General features: G+C 43.1%; 1 protein-coding gene across 5 annotated transcripts in view; it reads right to left on the reverse strand.

Annotated features, from left to right (window-relative positions):
- Positions 1–22,126, reverse strand: part of AGAP1 (ArfGAP with GTPase domain, ankyrin repeat and PH domain 1) — a 380,161-nt gene that overhangs the window by 194,869 nt on the left and 163,166 nt on the right. For 4 of the 5 annotated variants that reach the window (XM_054209386.1, XM_054209385.1, XM_054209384.1 and 1 more), the window contains exons 7-8: positions 18,982–19,109; positions 3,250–3,405 (exon numbers count right to left, since the gene is read on the reverse strand). In XM_054209386.1, coding sequence (XP_054065361.1) covers positions 3,250–3,405; positions 18,982–19,109 — 284 coding nt within the window. The remainder of the gene's footprint in view (positions 1–3,249; positions 3,406–18,981; positions 19,110–22,126) is intronic. The other variant, XM_054209383.1, reaches the window with a different exon arrangement.

Here is a 22,126-nt window from a genome sequence, read left to right on the forward strand (position 1 = left end):
TATGCAAAATGTTGTCAAATACCAAAAGTATAGAAATGTAGAAATTTCTGCTAGGCAAATTCTATTCTAGCTTCTAGAATAGACTAAATTTTCAAGGGGAGAATCTTAGCAGCCTCTGCTATTTATAAAGACAAATCGTGCAGTGAAACAGAGATATATTCCGATCTTTTATGCTTTTGTACCTATGACACAGGCAATGCATCTTTCATCCTATAGCATAAAAAAAATAGACTCTAAACCATACTGGATCAACATTTGCTAGGACTTTTTCTGATGTCACGACAACACGTGAAGTCGTTCTATTTAAAACTTCCTTCAAGCGAACCAGAAGTCCAAAAAAATTTAAAACACCTGCATGAATATAATTTGACTCATTTCTCCTTTTTATTGGAAGTCATACGCAGACTTACGTCAACTTGAAACCTTCGCCAAGTTAGGTCTGTGAAATAAGTTTTAGTCCCAGAAGGATAGAGCACCCGGGTCTGGGCACAACCAGAATCCCGGATCAGCACTCCAGAGAGTCCCGAAAGTAACAACGCTGATCTCTTAATAGTAGAGACTGAGACAGAGTTCATCTTAACTTTTTAAAAAAAGTCTTGCTTGCAATTCTGCAAAGATTTAAGATGGGCAATAATGAACATGGGAAAGGAGATGCACCTCACGGTACCCGAAGTTCATTCACCCCGTTCGGGATTGAACACGGTTACAGGCAGAGTTCTTTGCTGAAGTGACCCTCACACCCACCTGAAATCCCCACCTGCGCTACACACTGTTTGTTAGTTGTCCCTGTTAAAACACTGCACAAAACAAAGGACATTTAGCTTTCCGCTAATATTTGATCTATTTTCTTAAGTAGAAAGTCAGCTATTGCACCAAGAGCTTTACAGCAAATATTAATATTCAGAGTAAAAAAGATCAGACACTGCGTTTTATGCACTTAAACATGAACATGCTTAGAATTCCCAACCCTATTCCAACTCAAAAGCTGTAATCAATTTTAAAAAAATTCACACCTGTTCTCAATTTTCTTCCAACGCTAAGAGATCTTAATGTAGGAAACTGAACATATTACCTATACTAGATAACAAGGGGTAATTTGCAATTAAACAGAAATATTTATTTTAATATTTATTTATTTTGCAATTAAACAGAAAGATTCTGTAAAGGATAAAGGCATAAACAAGTAACAGGCTGGGAAAGAAGCACAGCAAGAAACTCTGAGCTAAACAGTAACATATTTTGATTAAGCACTCTGTTCGTAACTAGACAGAAAATACTTGACATCTATTTATTCAATTAAATAATTCCAGGTTATAACTTGGCCGCTACGGCGTGAAACCCGGGTTATAGCAGGGTCAGTGTTAAATACCTCAGGACACGGGTTACAGGGCGACTCACTACACAGCATTCAATACGCCCAGATTTTAAAAGACTGAACTAATTCTGAAAAGTCAAATTTTTATTTTTTTCTTTTCCAAAGAACTTGTTTTCCCCCCAATTTTCCCTCAGTTACTAGACATTAAGACAGCAATCGACATCCTCTCATATTAGCAAATCTGGTTCTTACTATGCTATTCTCACAAACCAGAGCTTTACATTTCCAGCAAACACAGCTGACAACGTTCTTCTCAAGCCTTTTCCCATGATCGTAGATGGTATATGTTTCTCTTTATTCACTTTCTCAAATTTACACCAACTCCAGTTGAAAACATCCCCAATTTCCCAAACGTCAACACCATCTATACAGCCCTTACAGCATTTTATGCATCCTTCAGACCAGAAATGGTCGGCGAATGCTTTTAAGGGATGCTGTAGCGTCTTGGCTCTATTTCCAGAGGTATTACTCTGCTGGCAGTTTCTGGGCTGACACTGACACCTAGTGGGACTGGTAACTCCTGAGTATATCCAAACAGCAGCCAGTATTCCCACCAAGAGGAGGAAATCCACACGATTGCTAAAAAATATCAGTGTCAAAATTGGCAACATTTTCACCTACCGCTCATTTTCGCACGCTTTGTTGTTTTGCACCCAAACGTTTGCACCTAAACCCAAATGCAAGGTTTTCATTCCTTTGTAGGAGTTTGAAGACCTACAGTTTTTAAATCAAAATATCACTGTCGAGGTGGGCACATGGAATACGAGCCCTTGGGACTCTGTGCTGTCACTCTGCACTCAAAAACGATGATAAAACTTTCCACTTGCTAAAGGCTGAGAGGTCATATTTTATTCAAATACAAGGAAATGGTTTCACCCTTTTTGTATGTGGTTCCCTGGATACAACAAAGGAGCGAGCTGGCTTTGGGAAGTGAACGTGACATCACCTTTGAAATAAAAAAAAATATAAACTTTTTAAGATGACAGGGAAGATGGGGCTTTCTAAACGCAACTGACATGGAGCTACAATTACCAAAGGACTTATATGGGAGCCCACAGGGATTCTATGTTTGCTATAAAGCATGTCAAGAGCGTCAAAAAACTGCTTAGAGAACCACAATTACGCACGCAATACAATCCCAAAGCTTTCGGCAAGACTGCTAAACTAAGGAAATGATCACTCAAGGCTTCATTATCATTTCCCAAACTACTTATGCATAACAACGACCTATCATATTGGACCACTCAAGCTTTCTATTTAGTACGGGGTTTTTTTTGCCTCTCAATGAAGCAAAAACCAGATGGTTTGGGAAGGAAAAAAAATATCTTTATCATCTCCATCATCTCTTTTAACCCTGCAAATGAAAAGTGAGTTGAGACTGTACAGTAATAAAAGTAGTAAAGTAATAAAAGGTAGTTACTTTGCAGTACCACACGGTATTCCCCTGGTAGACCCTGAGACCTCTCTACAAACACAGGAGACTCGAGAAGGAAGCCTCGAGTCAGCAGTATTATTGAGAATAAGGGCAGGAGCGGGGAGCAGAGGCCCAGCTTTCTCTTCAATTACTGCCAAACCAGGGAATCTAGACAGGTCTGAGAATTAAAGTCAGACAAAGGCTCCAGAATTCAACCATGGATTCATTTGTTTCACTGCAATTCCCAGTAGGATAACTTCACCGTATTTAGTTTCTCTTTAAGTTCTTGAACAGAACAGCACCACGGTAACTCTAAGATGGTTTAGTTTTCAAGCCTATAGATTCATCTCAACAATTCTGTCTGGATTAGACCAGCTGAACTCAACAGGTCTGAAGTTCAGGCCGTCACCACAGAGCACTATGTAAAACACAGCAATGGTCTCCTCCTTGGCTCACTCACCGTGAAGAGGTTGGATCGGCGCTTGGACTGTTTACGGACAGGAGTTGGTGTGTTGGCAGTGGGAGGAACATCAATCCGTAGCTCCTTCTGGCTGGTGCTTGGAGTTGATGGGACAGAGGAGGAATAATCACTTAAACTCCCTCCTCCATTACTGGTCTGCAAGGATTAAAGTTAGTTTTAAACAGTGATACACTGCTTTCAAGAAATTACAATCCACAGCTGTATCTGATTTAGTCCTGATATGCAAGAACAGCAGCCTAGGCTCAGGCACACAGCGGGACTGCTCTACTGCCACTTTTCCACACGTTTCTATTCCAAGCTCTTCAATATTTTCCCTGCCATTATTTTTCGAAAACTTAGACAGTTCTGTTGATATGGCAAGGCACATTTTCATTCTACACAATATAATCTTAACTGGATATAAACAGTTTCATTTATTTTACTAGTATAAAAGTAAGCAAAACACTGGGGCAAGGCTAAATTCTCTTTTTCTACTTTGAAACTGCTAAACAAAATTCTGCCTTAAGCCTCAAAAAAATACCTAGTGCCATAGAACTGCATTGCTAGGCTTAATCCTAGTCTGGAGACATTAGTTCACTGAAGCCTAATCAAGAAAATTAAAATAATTCAATGGTATAAAATGGCTACCAACACATTTGCTGAAGCCATTGGTACAGAGATTCAGAACTTTAAAGGAAGACATTCCAATTTATCCAAAGTAGCCAAAAATGTAAACCTACATCACAGCCTTGTAAGAAATAAAGCAGTCGCTCAGCCTATAAAACAATGAATTGTGGCAACGAGTTACTGATAGCGGGAAGGTAAGGAAAATGGACAGAATGGAAAGAACCAAAAAATGATTAAGACCAAAGTCTTGATTTCTTTTTTCTTCTTTCTAATTACTACACACAACACAAATGAGTACTAAGATCATCATTAAAAAGGATGTGGAAGTAGCCTAGAAGGACAAAAGTAGAGATTTTTTTCCTATCAGATACAAATATACCCTTTGAGAATACACTGTATACGCTGATGGAGGACCAAGGCATGGAAAAAAGGTGGAAAATTCTGCACGCTGCAGATGAAAAGCTCAGAAGAGCAGCAGCAGGTGAAGGGTCTGGGCAGCAGCTTACAGGTAACTTCGGAGGGGGGAAATGAAGGTCTGAGAAGCACACGAAAGGGTGAAAGAACATCTTTAAAGCAGCCAAGTTTCCTACAAGAAGTGAGGAAAGAGGGTATTTCCAGGATGCCTGAGGAGAAGAATTCTCCCACGATGCTTAACGCGTGACTTGGTCTCATCTTAATTGCTGTAGGTAGGAATTCACCGGGTGAAGCTGGTAAAGAAAAGCAGGGATTACAGTGCCTACTCCTCAGCGTCACTCCTACAAGAGTGACAGATCTTACTCAAACTCAAAGCTGCCATGCAGGGAAGGCACCAGCAGTGTGACAGGACTCCTCACGCACTCCTTGGAGGTCAGGGTATGGACGGGGATTTTCAAATTGCAAGCAGTCAAGATGAAGGCTCTGAAGGAGCACCAAGTATGAGACAATCCTTGATATCACCCAGTTGAAGTCTCTTTTAATCTTTTTTTTTTTTTTTTTTTTTTTTAAAAAATTCAAGAAGCAGAGGATATAAAGGAAGAGGCATGAGACAAGCAGCTCATGTTTGGGCTGAAGGGCCACTCAATCCAGGAATGCCACTCTGAGAGTCACTCTTTCTCTGTAAATGACAACATTCTCCTCATCTCATTCCTGTGTGACAGGATAGGACTGACAACACAGAAAAGGAGCTTTTCAATGGAGAAAGTTCTCCTCTTCCCCTCTTTAAATAAAGATATATCCATATATATAAAGGACACTGAATTTCATCTTCCCTTCATTCTGATGGAATTGGAGAAGCGTGGCTTGTGAGGAAGCCAGAGGTAAGGATTCTCAAAGCAACAGAGGATCTTGAGAGAATTTTTCTACATTTTCAGGTGCCCAGAGGAAGCAGCAAGCGGAATTTGGAGAGAGCCCAAGCTGCATGAAACAAAGGAGATGAAAGAACGAGAGCTGAAACGATCATTTTTAGTGTCCTAAAAGAGAATGGTAACACCAGAGACAGGAGTAGGACAACCTGGGAAGAACTGACCTTAATTTACCCCTCATTCGCTTTCCCTTTCTCTATGGCATCTTGCTAAGACACCAAGTACCACGAACAACACACAGGAGAGTAAATGACCTGCAGGAAGATGCACACCAAACCCGTGGAAGTCAGAGATTACCTCTCCAAAGAAACACAGAGAGTCCTGCATGAAAAAAAAAGTAATGAAAAAACAACCTGTAACTAGGACACAAAGTAATCGCCAAAAGTTTGACGAAGTTCAAACAGCCGAAGACTTTGAAAATGAGTACTCAAAGCACTGAATGTGTGAGAGATGAGGAAGGTGGTACGGAAGCCTTAAAACATGTCTGACAACAGAAGGTGGAGGAGGACACCTGAATGCTCATCAACCGTACAACAGCATTGGAGGAAGAGACCAAAGACACTGGTGGCAAGGAATGGTTTTCAGACTAGAGTGGTGAGGGACCTACTTCCCACTCTGCCATGAATCAACCAAACTGGGGTGGGAGAAACGAGGGAGAAGGAAATCTAAGGAAGCAACCATTAATGGGAAGAAGGCACTGAACACATTGAAGATTAAAGCCATACAGCTGCAAGGCTCACCCGAGGAGAAAGAAAAAAAAAAGATGACAATAAAGAATGAAGACGGTAGAGAAAAGAAGAAAAATCACAACAGGGTTATGCCTCAAAACATTCAGAAGCCTCTTCTACAGGAAGGCCAGGAAAGAGGCAAGAAGGAAGGATTCAGATGTTGTACACTGATGACAGGATTTGCACCACGAGCTGCAGAAAATAAAAGGATGAAGCTATGTATGTTTCATAGTATTGATCAATTTGATAACTATGCACCTCTACCTTTTTCTTTTTTAAACTCCACTTTTTTTTTTTTAACTCCAAATAACAGATTTCTACCCTAAGGGCCTATTTCCCAGACAGAGCACATAAAGGATTCCCTAAAATTTACCTTTTGAATCTTTCGTCATCTTATAGCATCTTTTTACAGTTTTTGCAGTGAGGCACTGTCTCCTGGGTTTTTAAGTGATTTATTTTCCAGGAGTGAGTAACTCCTGAAGGAAAACACACACATGTTGGGCATTCTAGTCCCCAAAGACAACATTCCTTTACAGACAGCTTCTACAAAAGAAGTCCTGCAGGCAATGTTTCTCTTCCCACATACTAACCCCACTGGATTTCCAACTTTGTTAATAAAATTCTGAGGTGGTTTCAAAATAAGCCATGTCAAATCCACTGGCTGGAAAAAAAAAATTAATCTATTGCAATAAAAGACTCAAAAAGTGGAAAACTTCAAGGCTTCCACAGAATAAAAGCATGGCTACCAACACTGAACAAGCTCCAACTCCGACTGAGGGGGCCAATAATTTGCAAACACAGAAAACTACACGGCTGCTCTGAAGCACCTCCACAGACAGAATGGGTTTGACAAGAAAAAGCTCAGACGTGACTTCTAAGTTACAGCCTGCCCAGACAGGAGCAATGAAAAAATGCAACCAGAAAAGCACTTGCAAACCGTATTCCTGGTAACATCTGAACCTAGCGTACTGATGAAGGAAGGAAAAGGTGGGGAGTGGTCTCTGTCGGGTTGTTTGCTTGTACCGAATAGAAGTCTAGGGACCTTGCCCTATTAAGATTGTAAAGAGCAATCTCCTGCCATCAGTATGTAAGCATTTAATAAGAAGTTCATTGGAGTGAGGTACAGAATTTAGGACACATGACAATAACTATAATTCACAGAACTGAACGTTTGTCCCAAGTCATAAAAATCAAATCAGCAAATCTGAAGAACAATGTTCCTTACAGCACATGTAACCCAACACGTATTGAATATAAACCCATTTGCTGACTATAGACAAATTTGTGGCAGTCAAACCCAATCAAATAAGCACTCTAATACCCATTGGGACATTGCACAGCTTCACATTACCTTTTCAATCAAGTTTTTCCACTAAGCTGCTCTCAAGAGTTGGACAGACCCGAGACGTCAGCATAAAGGGCCAGTTCTGTGAGTCACTGCTCCATCCAGAGTCATGGCAACAGGAACAGAGGTCAATCAAATGACTCTAGGTAGGGAAACTATTAGCCCCAGTAGAACCATTTACACTGCTACATCCCCGTTTGGCTTTCTCAGGTGACAGATTTTCCCCTTCTCATTAAGGCAGCGTGCCCATTCTGAAACGCGCTCGGCTTCTGGACATAGACAGTACAACCTTGAATTTCCTTCCTGCTAGGAAGATACACAGCCTGACGGTGGTCAGTGAACTTCAGCCCATTGCTACACAAAACCCTGGAAGTCTTTAATTTCGGGGATATGTTATTTCTAGAACAGACTTTCTGTGAACAGCCAATACTTCGTTTACAGAAATGTATACCTTTAGTATCTATATGGGCTTCTAGCTTTGTTGCCACATAGACTGATGCTGTAAAAAAACCCCTCAGGGTCACAGCAGCAAGCACAAATTTAGCAGAATATTGTCACTACACTGTTACCAGACCAGAAGAAGGCAGACGAAGCTATCAACCTGCCATAACTTGACCAAATAGGACCATTCATTACCTCAAAGGCAGACACTACTGCCAGTGAAAGCGTGAAAGCCTGTAATGAGATTCCTGCTGGTACAACATGAAAAAAATAAAACTTTGTACACAACGTCCACAATTCCGTGCAGAAAAAGGATCAAAACCCACACTTTCAAAGCTCTTATGTATTTCAGATTTCCTTAGTAAACAAACCGGTGAGTAATTTACCTGGCATGACAGGAGCTCAGCAGTGACCTGCATTAAGAAAAGGTTGGATTTGTCCTCATATTTGCGAGGGGCATGCTCCTGACTGGCCCATTATACAAAGGCAGCAAAATATTCACCTTATATCTTATATAAATTATCTGGTATTGACAAATGATTCATAAAGCTTACGCAATCAAGCCAAACCACCGAATTAGAGCATCGGAAGAAAAAAGCTGGAATTTTTCTTCATGACAAGTAACCCGATTCAAACCGAATCGATGTTTTTTTCTGTTCTCTGGATATACCAGGAGCCTTCCAGAAAAAAAAAAAAATCACATCTAACCACTGCTTGAGAAGAAAATGAAGGCAGCAGGTCTTACTTCTAAAACAGGCAAGAGATTGCCAGAGCTTCAGCGAGCCTGGGAACAGTTGGAATAAAACAAGCCTTGATCAAAAGCGCAGACTACATACCCTACGACAGAACACATTTGGTATCTGCACCTTCTGTTCTTGAGAAAAACAGGGAAAAGCATATTTCTGTAGAAACACAGAAGCCTCATGGAAAATCCTTTAGTCGGGGCGCATTTTTCTTTGCCCACTTGCGTACAGTTTCTCTTCTGAAAGTCACATTATTTCAGTCTTCATCTGAAAACACTATAGGTGGGAGTCCAATTTATCCAAGGGATTTTGGTGATATACAGGCACACATCTGAAGACAGATCAAGGAGGAAACCAGTCCTTGCCTCAGCAAAAGCCAGAAAACTTTGAGCGTGCTGCTGTGGAATACAAATTTGACAGCTGATTTCAAACCTAGGTCCGGATAAATGACTCTGGAGATGTCAGCAAGTCTATCCCTCCCCATTATGACCAAATTGTCTTGTAATAATTGTATTATTTCCCTGTATTTAGCAGTTTAGCCTCACCCTTTGGGACATATTAGAACTTGTCCGTCTTGGGAGCTTTTGTCTTTTCTCATTGCAACAGCAAGGTAGAGGAAAGAGCAGATCTGTCCTCTCAGAAAGACCAAAGAGCACCAAGAGAATCTGAAGACAACAGCTGAAGATAAAGTAAGCTGGCACATAAAAAAAAAGAGTCACCTCGGTGAAATAGCATTTAGTTAAGCAAAAGTGACAACAGGCTTCAGTGTTACAGTGGCAGCAACTGTGTTGTAAACTGGAAAATCTAAGGAGATCAAGTCTGAGTCTGAAGTTTAAGAGAACTTAGAAAGGAAAAGGTAACACTGGGCATAACAAAAACTAATCAGGAACGTAACTGCCACCCTGTGAAGGTAAAGAAAGGAGGAAAAAGCACACCTATAGATGCACTGAGTTTTAACATTTGAGTCCCGGAGAACGCACTTCCATATACATGTGTGCTGCGTGGGAAACTATGCACGCGAACGAAGGGGAATACGTACACACATATATACACACACACACACTTAAAAAACCACTTTTTAAAAATAAATGTTAGAGATTACTTAGAAATAACCCTGTAAATACAAAAGGATTATGATGTATGTTGCAACAGTATTAAATATTGTTTTCATTTCTCTTGCAGCTTCTGGTTCACAATTACATGACAAAGCAGAAGGAAAAGCTAGTTAAGCTCTTCTTTATTCAAGTGCCCAAAATACTACAACAGAGTATTTCATCCCAAATGACCCCCGCTATAAATAAGATAATTGTACCCTACTATTTAGTGCTTATCCATAATCAGGTCTCATATACAGTATAATAATGGATGATTAAGCTGACTGCACTTTTAATACTTTAATTTACATATTTAGACAAACATGCTGTAGTAAAAACTTTATGGAGGCATAGCGCAAGCGTAAATAATGCGTCTTTATAGATTTGCAGCAGGTAGTAGGGAGCAAGCTTGTGTGCTAGCCATGCCTGAGCTGCAGTTTAGTAAAAATCCATGTGAAGCTCCACAGCTTTCTCAGGAATAATGCAAATCTCCTAGGAGAGTGACACTGCTGAGCAGGAAACACATTTCTGTGCACTGCAGTCCATATGTGTAATGATTTTATGGATGACTTTACACAGCAGCACTCAGTACTCGCTCAGGTAATATTTTTAAACTCAGAGCACGGAAGGTGTGGTGTCTAAGGCCTCTCTGTCACGGTGGAGTACATGTAGTACAGGTAGACATAGAAAAGCGCAGGCACGCACGGCAAGGACACGGTGCCATCTCAATCCCCTGTCACAGCTGAATTCCAGGAGAGAGAGCAAGTGTGGAAATACATGCAGACTATAGACTTCAAGGAAGTGTAGTCACTGGTAAATAAGCTTTTCATTTTGCCTTCAAAACTGGAGTCCACAAGTAAGCTCACACTGCTGGGGACCCCGAGCTGCCACCTCCACATCAACAATTTGTCTGAAGAGGGGCCCAAAGTCTTTCACACAAACAGCAACTACGGGTATTGTGCCACGTGATTTTCAGATGTTTTCACAACCGCGTAAACTTAAAAACAGACACACCTCCAGGTAGCTACCCAACAGGCTATCCAGTACAGGGCTATTTCACACGGACTTCTGATGCATCTCGAGCTCGGGTGGAATGTACTGAGGACCAGAGGTGGTGCCCACCTGAGCAGCCCCATGGTTTTCAGAACAAGATGATCCCCCCTTCCAGAGTCAGGGCAGAGAAAAGAGCCCTTTGGAACTGCTGGATATTAGCACTATTCATGTAGCTTAAGTATCTTAAACTGTATCGCAAAAATGCCTTCCTGGTATGCCAGATGGAAAGGACAAGCAAATTCCATCAGTGCACGAACGAGTAGGGAAAGGGAATGCCTATATGGTTTTGTGATGTAAGGGAAACTCATGCTCTTTTGAAATAAGATTCAGCATGGTCTACAAGCATATCATGTGTAGAAAGACTGGCAAGAGGTGGGGTAGAGGGAAAGGAAAGGTGGCGTAGAGATGGGGAGGACGCAAGATACTGGTCCGTAATCCCCTCAGTGTGCATTTCTTGTTGATGGCCAAAGTAAAAAGACCTATCCTGAGATACCCTGTGGCCGGTAAGAGGCCTTCAATACACTAAACATCACTTCTTCCTCTCAAAACAACCCAGTCTACTCTCTTGAAGCATTCAGAAAAACCAGAAGGTGATCTGCTGACTGAAGTACTTCTCAATGCATCAGACAGATCAATTCTTTCCTAGCAGAATACAAGCAATATTGCACCATCCTTCTTGTTGACACGTTATACAATTGTTCTGTCCATCATGAATTCTGAATGATATCCTTGGGTTTGAGAATAAAATTCTTTGCATGCATTCTGTGCTGCCCTGAAAGCCAACATATGTCTGTGAAGTACTTGCAGCAAGGGTTATTGACTCTGGCTATTCAAAGGTTTCCAAGTAAAACCCTCACCTCGACTGGCATACTTGTATTATAAACAAAAAGTCAGAGAAGGAACACAGAAGGAGCACCTGCTGCAAACACAAGTGGATTTCGTCATTGGAATAGGAAGCATCTCATTCTGTGAACCAGGTCTCTGGAAATACGTAAGTGCATGAGTGGAGTGTAGACATATCTGAAAGCATTTTCTAGACGGGGACGTTACCTAGGTGTTCGCCACCTAGGATGACTGGACATGAGTACAGGTATGCACGCAAACACACAAACAAGTCTTTCACTGTTTGAATACTGAAACTACCGGGTGGAGAAGCCCTTGTTGGTATTAAGACGTAGAATTTCCCCCAAGGTATGCTAAGGACTAGACTGGGTAAGGTGACACTTTTCTTTGTTTCTTTTTTCCTTTCTCTAAAGCCTAAGCTCTTGACTGCAGAGTCATCTGAAGAGTTTGCAGGAGTTAGATCACCAGTGGTCCAACCAGAGAAGGAACAATATCTCACTCTCTCTGAAGTGATCTGTGTAACCACTACTTCTGAAGGCTTTCACTCCTGTAGAGAATGCAAGTGGCAGGGCACTGTAATAACAACATTTTTGATTCGTGGAGGAAATCTTCAATGAAACATCATTATGTCAAAAGAGATGTTCTAAAGGGCAAGACACCAGCCAGTCTTCCAGCCAAGATCAGAGATGGTAAATCTTCCCCCAGATCATCTTAAACTTGGAATTGCAGTTGCAAAGTTCTTTTAAGTCTAGGATAAGGATTCAGCTTCCTTTCCTTAAACAAGGTCATACTGCCTTTAAGTGTAGCACAAAGGCGATAAGACATGAAACAGATTTATGGCCTATACTCTTAGGCATGACATCAGTCTCGGAAAACAGACATCTTTGACTGCTATTGCAATTGCCCCGTTAGATAATTATGCCAGCTGGTAAAGAAAGAACATTATTTCACGTTTACTGAAACAGACTGTAAGGATCCTTATCAGAAAAGCTACCTTGGTCTTGATTTTCCTAAACAGTCCTTATCACTGGCAAGAAGTTTGCTGTGTAGGTGAAGTACTGGTCTCGAATTCAGTATTTGTTGCTGGCTTACAAACTGGACTTGTGCAGGAAACTGGTGAGAACCTAGACGTTTGATGTTTTTTAATCAAACAAGCTTCATTAACAAGAAGGGTGACCTCAACTGCTTTAAGACAATGCAGAACAGAGATGCAGCTGGCTAAGACTGGGTTGTGCAAAGCACCATCTATCACGGAATCACGGAATCTTCAGAGTTGGAAGGGACCTCTAGAGATCATCTAGTCCAACTCCCCTGCTAGAGCAGGGTTGCCTAAAGCACATCCCTCAGGGCTGCATCCAGGCAGGTCTTGAAAATCTCCAGAGAAGGGGACTCCACAACCTCCCTGGACAGCCTGTTCCAGTGCTCTGTCACCCTCACCGTAAAGAAGTTTTTCCGTGTATTTGAACGGAACTTCCTATGTTCTAGCTTGCGCCCATTGCCCCTTGTCCTGTCGCTGGGAACCATTGAAAAGAGCCTGGCTCCGTCCTCCTTAAACCCACCCTTTAGGTACTTGTAAACATTAATCAGGTCCCCCCTCAACCTTCTCTTCTCCAGGCTAAAGAGTCCCAGCTCTTTCAGCCTTTCCTCATAAGGGAGGTGCTCCAGTCCCACAATCATCTTGGTTGCCCTTCGCTGGACTCGCTCCAGTAGTTCCCTGTCCCTCTTGAACTGGGGAGCCCAGAACTGGACACAGTACTCCAGTTGTGGCCTCACCAGTGCAGAGTAGAGGGGAAGAATGACCTCCCTCGACCTACTGGCCACAGTCTTCCCTATGCAGCCCAGGATGCCATTGGCCTTCTTGGCAACAAGGGCACACTGCTGGCTCATGGATAATTTGCTGTCTACCAGGACCCCCAGGTCCTTCTCCTCAGAGCTGCTTCTCAGCATGTCCGCCCCTAACCTATACTGGTGTTTGGCATTCTTCCTTCCCAGGTGCAGGACCCTACACTTGCTTTTGTTGAACCTCATTAGGTTCTTCTCTGCCCAGCTCTCCAGCCTGTCCAGGTCACGCTGGATGGCAGCACGGCCCTCTGGAGTGTCGGCCACCCCTCCCAGCTTGGTATCATCAGCAAACTTGCTGAGGATACACTCTGTCCCCTCATCTAGGTCATTAATGAATATATTGAACAAAATTGGTCCAAGTATTGACCCCTGAGGGACACCACTCGTTACAGGCCTCCAACTGGACTCTGTGCCGCTGATCACAACCCTCTGGGTTCTGTCACTCAGCCAGCTCTCGATCCACCTCACTGTCACCTCGTCTAGCCCATACTTCCTCAGCTTCCTAATGAGGGTGTTATGGGAGACAGTGTCAAAAGCCTTGCTAAGGTCAAGGTAGATGACATCTACAGCTCTCCCCTCATCCAGCCAACCCGTTATAACATCATAGAAAGCTATCAGATTGGTCAGGCATGATTTGCCCTTGGTAAATCCATGCTGACCACTTCCAATAACTTCCTGTTCTTCTATGTGTTTGGAGACGACATCCAGAATGAGTCGCTCCATTACCTTCCCAGGGACAGAGGTGAGACTAACCGGCCTGTAGTTCCCTGGGTCCTCCTTCTTGCCTTTTTTGAAGATTGGAGTGACGTTAGCCTTCCTCCAGTCCTCAGGCACCTCTCCTGTTCCCCATGACCTTGCAAAGACAATGGAGAGTGGTCTAGCGATAACATCTGCCAGCTCTCTCAGCACTCGCGGGTGCATCCCGTCAGGGCCCATGGATTTATGAATGTCCAGCTTGGCCAAGTGGTCTCTGACCCGGTCCTCCTCAACTAAGGGAAAATCTTCCTCTCTCCAGACCTTCCCCCTTGCCTCCAGGGTATGGGATGTGTGAGGGACGGCTTTATCAGTGAAGACCGAAGAAAAGAAGGCATTCAGTAACTCTGCCTTCTCTGTGTCTTCCACCACTAGGGCACCCGTCTCATTCATCAGTGGACCTATATTTTCCCTAGTTTTCCTTTTTCTGTTGATATACTGGAAAAATCTCTTCTTGTTATCTTTAACTGCAGTGGCCAAGCTGAGTTCTGATTGAGCTTTGGCCCTTCTAATCTTCCCCCTGCATAGCTTTGTTATATCTTGATAATCCTCATAAGTTGCTAAGCCCCTTTTCCAGAGAACGTAAGCCTTCCTTTTTTTCCTGAGGTCCAGCCAAAGCTCTCTATTTAGCCAGGCTGGCCTTCTTCCCCGTCGGCTCGTCTTTCGGGACATGGGGATGGCCTTCACCTGTGCTTCTAAGAGCACCTGCTTGAAGTATGACCAGCTTTCCTGGGCACCTTTGCTCTTCAAAACTGCCTCCCAAGGGACACTCTCAACCATGCTCCTAAACAGGCTAAAGTCTGCCCTTCGGAAATCCAAGGTGGCAGTTCTGCTGGCTCCCCGCCTCCCTTCACCAAGAATTGAAAACTCTATCATTTCATGGTCACTCTGCCCAAGATGACCTCCAACCTTTACATCCCCCACAAGACCTTCTCTGTTAACAAACAGTAGGTCCAGTAGGGCACTTCCCCTAGTAGGTTCCTTCACCAGCTGTGTTAGGAAGTTGTCTTCCACACACTCCAGGAACCTCCAGGACTGTTCCCTCTCTGCTGTGTAGTATTCCCAGCGGACATGCGGGAAGTTGAAATCCCCCACAAGAACAAGGGCAGATGATCGCGAGACCTCTGCCAGCCGCTTATAGAATACTTCATCAGTTTCTACATCTTGATTAGGGGGTCTATAACAAACTCCCATCACGATATCTGCCTTGTTGGCCTTCCCCTTGATTTTTATCCATACACACTCAACACTGTCATTTACAGTGTTGAGTTCCAGACATTCAAAACCGCCCCTAACATAGAGGGCCACCCCACCACCTCTCTTCCCTTGCCTATCCCTTCTGAAAAGCTGGTAGCCATCAATTACAGCACTCCACTTGTGTGTGTCTTCCCACCACGTTTCCGTGATGGCAACCACATCATAGTTTCCCTGCTGCACGATGGCCTCCAGCTCGTCCTGCTTATTCCCCATGCTGCGTGCATTAGTGTAGATGCACTTCAGTTGGGTTAATTGTCCTACCACTTTCTTGGGGGGACAGGCCCTGATTTGCACCTGATCATTCTCGGACACTACTGTAGTTACTAAATTATCACTACTCCTTGTGTCTATGCTGCCACACAATTCACTATCCCCCACCATCGCTGAGACAGGCTGCAAGACCTTGCTATCACTTATACCCATGAGCACTGCTATGTTGCTCCCAGACACCACTTTTGTGATCCTGGTTTCGTCCCCATCCCCCATCAAACCTAGTTTAAAGCCTTATGGATAAGCCCTGCTAATTCTTGTCCCAGTCTCTTTCTTCCCCTTCGGGTTAGGCTTCCCCCGCCTGATGCCAGCATGCCTGGTTTCCTGTAGATCAGCCCATGTTCAAAAAAGCCAAAGTCCTGCCGGACGCACCAGTCGCGGAGCCAGGAGTTAATTTGCTGGCTCCTCCTATTTATCCCCTCGTCTACCCCTGCAAATGGTGGGATAGAGGAGAACACTATTTGTGCTCCCGATCCCTTAACCAGCCGTCCCAGGGCCCTAAAGTCATTCTTCATTGCCCTCAGACTTCTGGTACCTACTTCGTCACTGCCTACCTGAAATATCAGTAGCGGATAGTAATCTGATGACTGGACCAGGGAAGGGAGTTTCCTCCGTATGTCCTTAATTCTGGCCCCAGGGAGGCAGCTGACTTCCCTGTGGGATGGGTCCGGTCTACAGATAGGACCCTCTGTTCCTCTCAGAAGGGAGTCACCTACTACAATAACCCTTCTTTCTTTCTTTGTTGAGGACGTCCTGAGGCGTGGGGGTGAGTGACGAGCACTGTGCATTTCACTGGATGGATCAGCTTCTCCATCCTCAATCGCCTGGTCCTCAATTTCCAGAGCCTCATACCTATTACGTAAGGGCAGTTGGGATGGTGAGGGGGGCCGTGAGAGGTTTCGCTTACCTCTCCGAGGAGGGATCTGACACCACTCCCCCTTATCCCTTGAGTCCTCTCCTTCTGCCTGGTGACAGGAGGGAAGTGGGTCATCCACTTCTGATAGAGCCTCTTCCTGCTGCCTTTGCCTCAGGGTATGGCTCCATCAATCTATTTCGTTTTCACAGTTCCTAATACTTCTTAACCTTTCTACCTCTTCCTTCAGTTCAACCACCTTCCTGAGCAGATCATTTACTTGATCGCACCGTATGCACACAGTGTCTCTGGAACCCTGTGGGAGCAGTGCCAGACTCAGGCATTCATTACAGCCCGAGACCTGCACAGCTACATGCTTGCAGAGGAGCTCAGTCTGAGTTCCCACGTTCTTCCTCGCAGAAGCTTTTGACTGTTTTGCGGCCATGTTCTTTTCTCGTGCCGGGAGATGGAGGATCTCTGCTGTTTGCTTCCCTCGCGCCCTGAGCCGGTGCCCTTGCACGTCGATGTTCCTCTGCTTGTGGTTGCCCAGCTTCTGCTTACCTTAGACTCAAGGCTTCCAGTGACCCACCGTACGAAATGCTGCTCCTTGTTCGTTCGCTCGCACTGCGGTGCCGCCCTGGGTGACCCACGTAGGCTACCCGCGTGCTGGGTGCGCAGCGGCCGGCCGCTGCGCTCCGGGACCACCCGTTTAGAGCTGCCGCGTGTCTATCCTCCTTAGAAAGTCTTAAAAAACTATATATTCATCAAGAGACTGAGTAAACTAGATCATTCTTGGATCCATGAGTAAGATCAGTACTGGAAATGGTGCTATTTGTTCTCCACATTTCTGTGACAGCACGTTTCCTCTTTCATCACTGAATAGGATGGGTCTCAGGTAGCCCCTACAGACAGCATAATTCCCCTCTAAAAGAATGAACATACACAACTGCCTGGAGGAAACTGTTTGGAAGAAAAACTTTTCATACAGAAGGTCAGTTCCAAGCACTTATGGCAACAACCTGGTCAGAGAGAGAGTAGCTGAGGAAACTTGATGAATGTCACATACGACAAGAAAGGGGAGAACCTCTTCCATATGAGGAACTTGTACTTCATCAGAAGAGTCATGGACCTTAGCACCTGCTTTAGAAAAGGGGATCTGAACTTCAGCATTTTCTTTTGGTGTAATCAGCAGAAGTAAGAGTCACAATCTGAGGTTGGTATCTGGGCCCAGCTCAAGGCAGAACATCCCACAGCAAAGAACTCTAAGATCAAACTGGTATCTGCATCTTTAGAGTTAACCCAATGGTGGAAGTTTTGTCTAGGGCATAGAAAGAGCCGTTCACTATGAGCAAAGAACTACAGCCTTCATCCTGTGGTATAAATCTAACCAGAGGGCTTTCAGAACATGTCAAATGGAAGAAAAAAAGCCACCACCAACAACAAACTTTCCCCCAAAGACAGAACACTTCTTCACTACACTGCTTTCTACCGAAAAGCAGACATTCTCAGTGTGGGAGAAAGGTCCATAGATAAAACAAAACCTCACACGGGTGGCTCAAGACTGCAACGTAACCTTAGGAAGACATTATTGGCACGTTATTGAGTTTAAACTGAAAAACACACCAGGAAAGCTGGTGGTTATCAGATTATTCAGACTGCTATAGTGGAAATTAGGCCACAGTTCTGGCCACAGATTGTCAGGGTCAATGTGACGGTCCTGTATGTCCATCTGCCAAGAGTGAGAGCACAGAGCCAGACCACTATCTGCCTGGCTGCAGAGGTCTTGGATCTGAATGACAGAGCTTATATGCATCCTAACTGTGAATGTATGCAAAGATTACCACTTGGCACTACAAAACAAAGATACCGAGGAAGGGTATCACAAGGGAAATAAAGGAGAGTGTATTAATGTATGTGGGTAAAAAAAAGTGTAAGTTAGGAAATGCTGGTATTAACCGTGTTTCCAAAAATACCATCAAGGCCACCAGCCTTTCCTGCCATACATTAAGGTAGTGTTTTATTTTTACACACAGTATCTACAAGTCAATAGCAACATATATGGCTATGTCATTAATGGGAATCATTTCAATTGAGCATAACAGAGACAGGCAATTACAACTGCGCGCAGTGCTCACAAATGTAAAATTCTAGCATGCTAACCACTGAGATACACCAGCTATTATCGCTCAGCACACAACTGAATGAGAACAATAACCAAAAACACAGTGAGGTAATTTTAAAACACAGTACAGCAAATCCCGCTATCGTAACAATTGATCTACTTAGAACAGCAGGCTGCTGGGCATAAATCAGTATGATCAAAGATGCTTTTATAGCCAAACTATTTTACTGCAGCAGTTTCTTGAAACAAAGTCAAGCCAATGAAAAAGAAAAAAAATTTGCTTCAAACTACAGATCACTGATACCTTTCAAAAAATGCCAACTACCTATCATGCTGCAAAAAGAGCACTGGCATTAAACACATTAGATGAAAAGCAACCTATCCGTTCCTTTTTCAAGCAAGCATTCATTGTAGTCTGTACCTGGCTGATATGTACGGCAGAAACCTGGGCAGAACACACGGATGAGTGGCTCGGAGAGTTTGGTAGAGATTTGCAGGGTCCAATCGACAGTTGCTGTTTCTTCCTTGTTGCAACGATCTTCTGAGCAACTAAAGAAAAACAAAACATAGAGGCAGGTAAGCTAAGCACTGGAAAACATGGCACATCGAAAATACAAGAACGCACAAAACACAAAACAGGGGTTTCCATTGCCAAAGCTTGCTCCAAAAATTCATTGTAATATATCCAATTAAGGTGACAGATGCTGGTGTTCCACAATAAGCTCCACGTGAGACTCCAGCTCTGTTCTCCACATGGATGAAATCACCCTGGAACTCTCCCTCCACCAGAGAAGCATCCAAGTAGAAGGGGAAAAGTCAGGTGTGCAAATTACAAAAAACAATACCAAGGATGCTGTAACAAGTCTGTGCTTGTAATATCACATTAACAAAGTTTATGGTAGTACACATTTTCCATTCTTCTTTGGGATGTTCTCCTGGCAGAGAGAAGATAAATATAAACCACACTTGACTAACAATCTAGTTCAAGTGCATCTCAGTGCTATTTACTGGTATGACCCTGGAAGGTGTCCTACATCAGAGAGTGAAGAAAAGTGGCACTTAGGAAACAGAGGCAGGGATCAGAGTCATTAACATCTCTACATGCAGCTTAGCAGACTCAAAATAAAAAACAGAAACAGAGCTGATCTGAAACGCAGCACCCTCCACACCTCTCCTGTATATTTTCCATTTCAAAAAGTCAAACTATTTCAGACATTTGTTCAGTGATACACTGGAATTTCAGTTCATTCCGCTGTTCAGCTTTGGAGACAGCTCTTTTTAGGTCATAAATACCTAAAAATAAAATCCTTTACACTACATTTGTTGCCTACCTTTTGGGTCACAAACTAAAAAGTAAACAAAATTGCAGTTTTCAGAAACAGAGACTAGCAGAGTGGCTAATCAAAAATACCACTAATTAAATTTAGCTTCCTTGCATGCAGTAATCTTCATGAAGTGAAGCACTTCATGCAACTTGTGCGAAGGAGTCTGCCGTCACTTGCACCGTGTCTACCAAAACCAGTGAGGCAGAACGGCAACAATTATCGGCATCTACGTAAAAAGTCACACAGAAACTTGTAATAATCGGACTAACAGCATTCAGTCTGTCTTATTCAGAAAATATAAAAAGATTTTATGTAAATTCCAAGATTATTTTTTCCTCAATACATTATAACACAGGCAGAGAGACTGCAGCAGAGTAAGCATACAATTTCTCCTCAAATGAATGGAATTTTAATAACAACCTGGTCTGTGGCTTATGTTTTTCATGTAAATGAATGATGGCATAACCATGATTTAGTGAGAATACATTGTATAAAAAATGGCTCCTATATATGAAGAAGCAGCTTCATTAGTTACATCCCACCTCCAATAGGCCTCTTATCATCCTGAAAGGATGGTATCAATTAATTTATCTTTCCCTGGCATATTGATCATAACCTTCATCAGCTAATCATGTTTAAATTACAGAGGAATATCGTAGCACTCTGTCATTTCAGACCCATTGGTTTATTGATCTGGAGCCTGGAAAGCCATATATTAAAATATTTTAACACGCATTAGTGAATGCAGAGAGCAAACCGAAGGTCAGATTTTAACATATGCACACGGATTTGTCTTCATCATATGTGGTAAAGACCTAAATTAAGACCAAAACTGAATTAAAACCACACATGAACGAAAACTACCTTTTCAGCAAAAGCTTCCACACTCACATTGAAGAGGTAATTAGTCAAGGAAAATATTTACCTCCTTCCTTCAATCTGAATATCGGTGTGCTTGTAGCATCACGTTAACATACGTCATTCAATCTGGCCAAATTATCACTCTCGGAAGACACGAGGCAAAAAATCTGAAGAGTCTGAACTCACCTACTCAAACGCACAACCTGAATGCTAACTAAGTACTACAAAAGCAGAACCTAAAAAAATAAATAAATTTTAAAGAGGGAAAAAAAAAAGGCAAAAACTGTTACTCTAGAAATACACGGATTAGCATGTTAACTAGAATTTTGAAGAGTAATCCACAAAGCAGCTAGGAACTAAACCTTTCCCAAAGCAGCACAAAGGGTAATTTATTCTGCGCGTTGTAAAAACAGTAAAATTGCAGCAGAAGATCTAACACTACCTCCTTAAAATTGTGCTACAAATCCTAGAATAGGCCGTTCTTACCCTCAAATTTCTTATCTCTTCCGTCTGTTAGAAAAACGATGTGCCCCCTAACGGAAATCCCCTTCTGAGCTGCCAAACCTTCCCAATTCCCCCTCCGTTTCAGCAACCAGTCCAATATCCCCTCCCGGAGCACGATTCCTCCCGCCTCTCCCCGCTCTTCATTAGGCAACCGGCTCTCCTTTGAGACACCAAACAGTTTTTGCTTCTTTCATTGCAGTCGCATAGCCATCACTCCATAATTAGATCGCATTCAATATTCAAGTGCTCAGGGCTACTTGCCCTTGGATACGATGGTGATACGAGCTTCAGAAGTACCTAAAGGAGTACCCTGACCCTTCAAAGTTTGCAACATATGAAAGACGTGACTGATCATCTGTGGGGCAATCGCTGGACTGTCAAAAGACCTACTGTGCTCTTTCTAAAGCTACCTTGAGAGAAGAGATGAAACCTAAATCTTGCCCATCAGAAGTCAATAAAAGGGGTTCAGCACACATCTCCTCAGCAGTGCTGCTGCAAATTCACATTTTCCACATCTTCTGTTTCCGAGAAGAAAGCCCTGAAATACACAAAACTTAAAATGGCTGGCACTGAAAACCCCACAGATCTGGTGACTCCCGCTGCTGACATCTTCAGACACAGTAGTTAAGGAGGAAAAAAAACACAGTTAAATGGTTGTGTAGCAAGAGAGAAATACACCATAATTACAAGGACTAACACCAGATCGAGAGGACAGCCATGCCATATCGCTCGTTCAGCCCCCAAACCCGTTTCTGTTACTACATCTTTGTTAGGATGCAAAGCGACGACTCATTAGTCGTTTAGGAGCAGTAGGAAAAATCCTTAAACGAACATATTTTATTTCCGAAACTACAACTATACACAGGTTCACACTGG

Source organism: Rissa tridactyla, chromosome 7 (assembly GCF_028500815.1).
Source record: "Rissa tridactyla isolate bRisTri1 chromosome 7, bRisTri1.patW.cur.20221130, whole genome shotgun sequence".
Taxonomy (NCBI): Eukaryota; Metazoa; Chordata; class Aves; order Charadriiformes; family Laridae; genus Rissa; species Rissa tridactyla.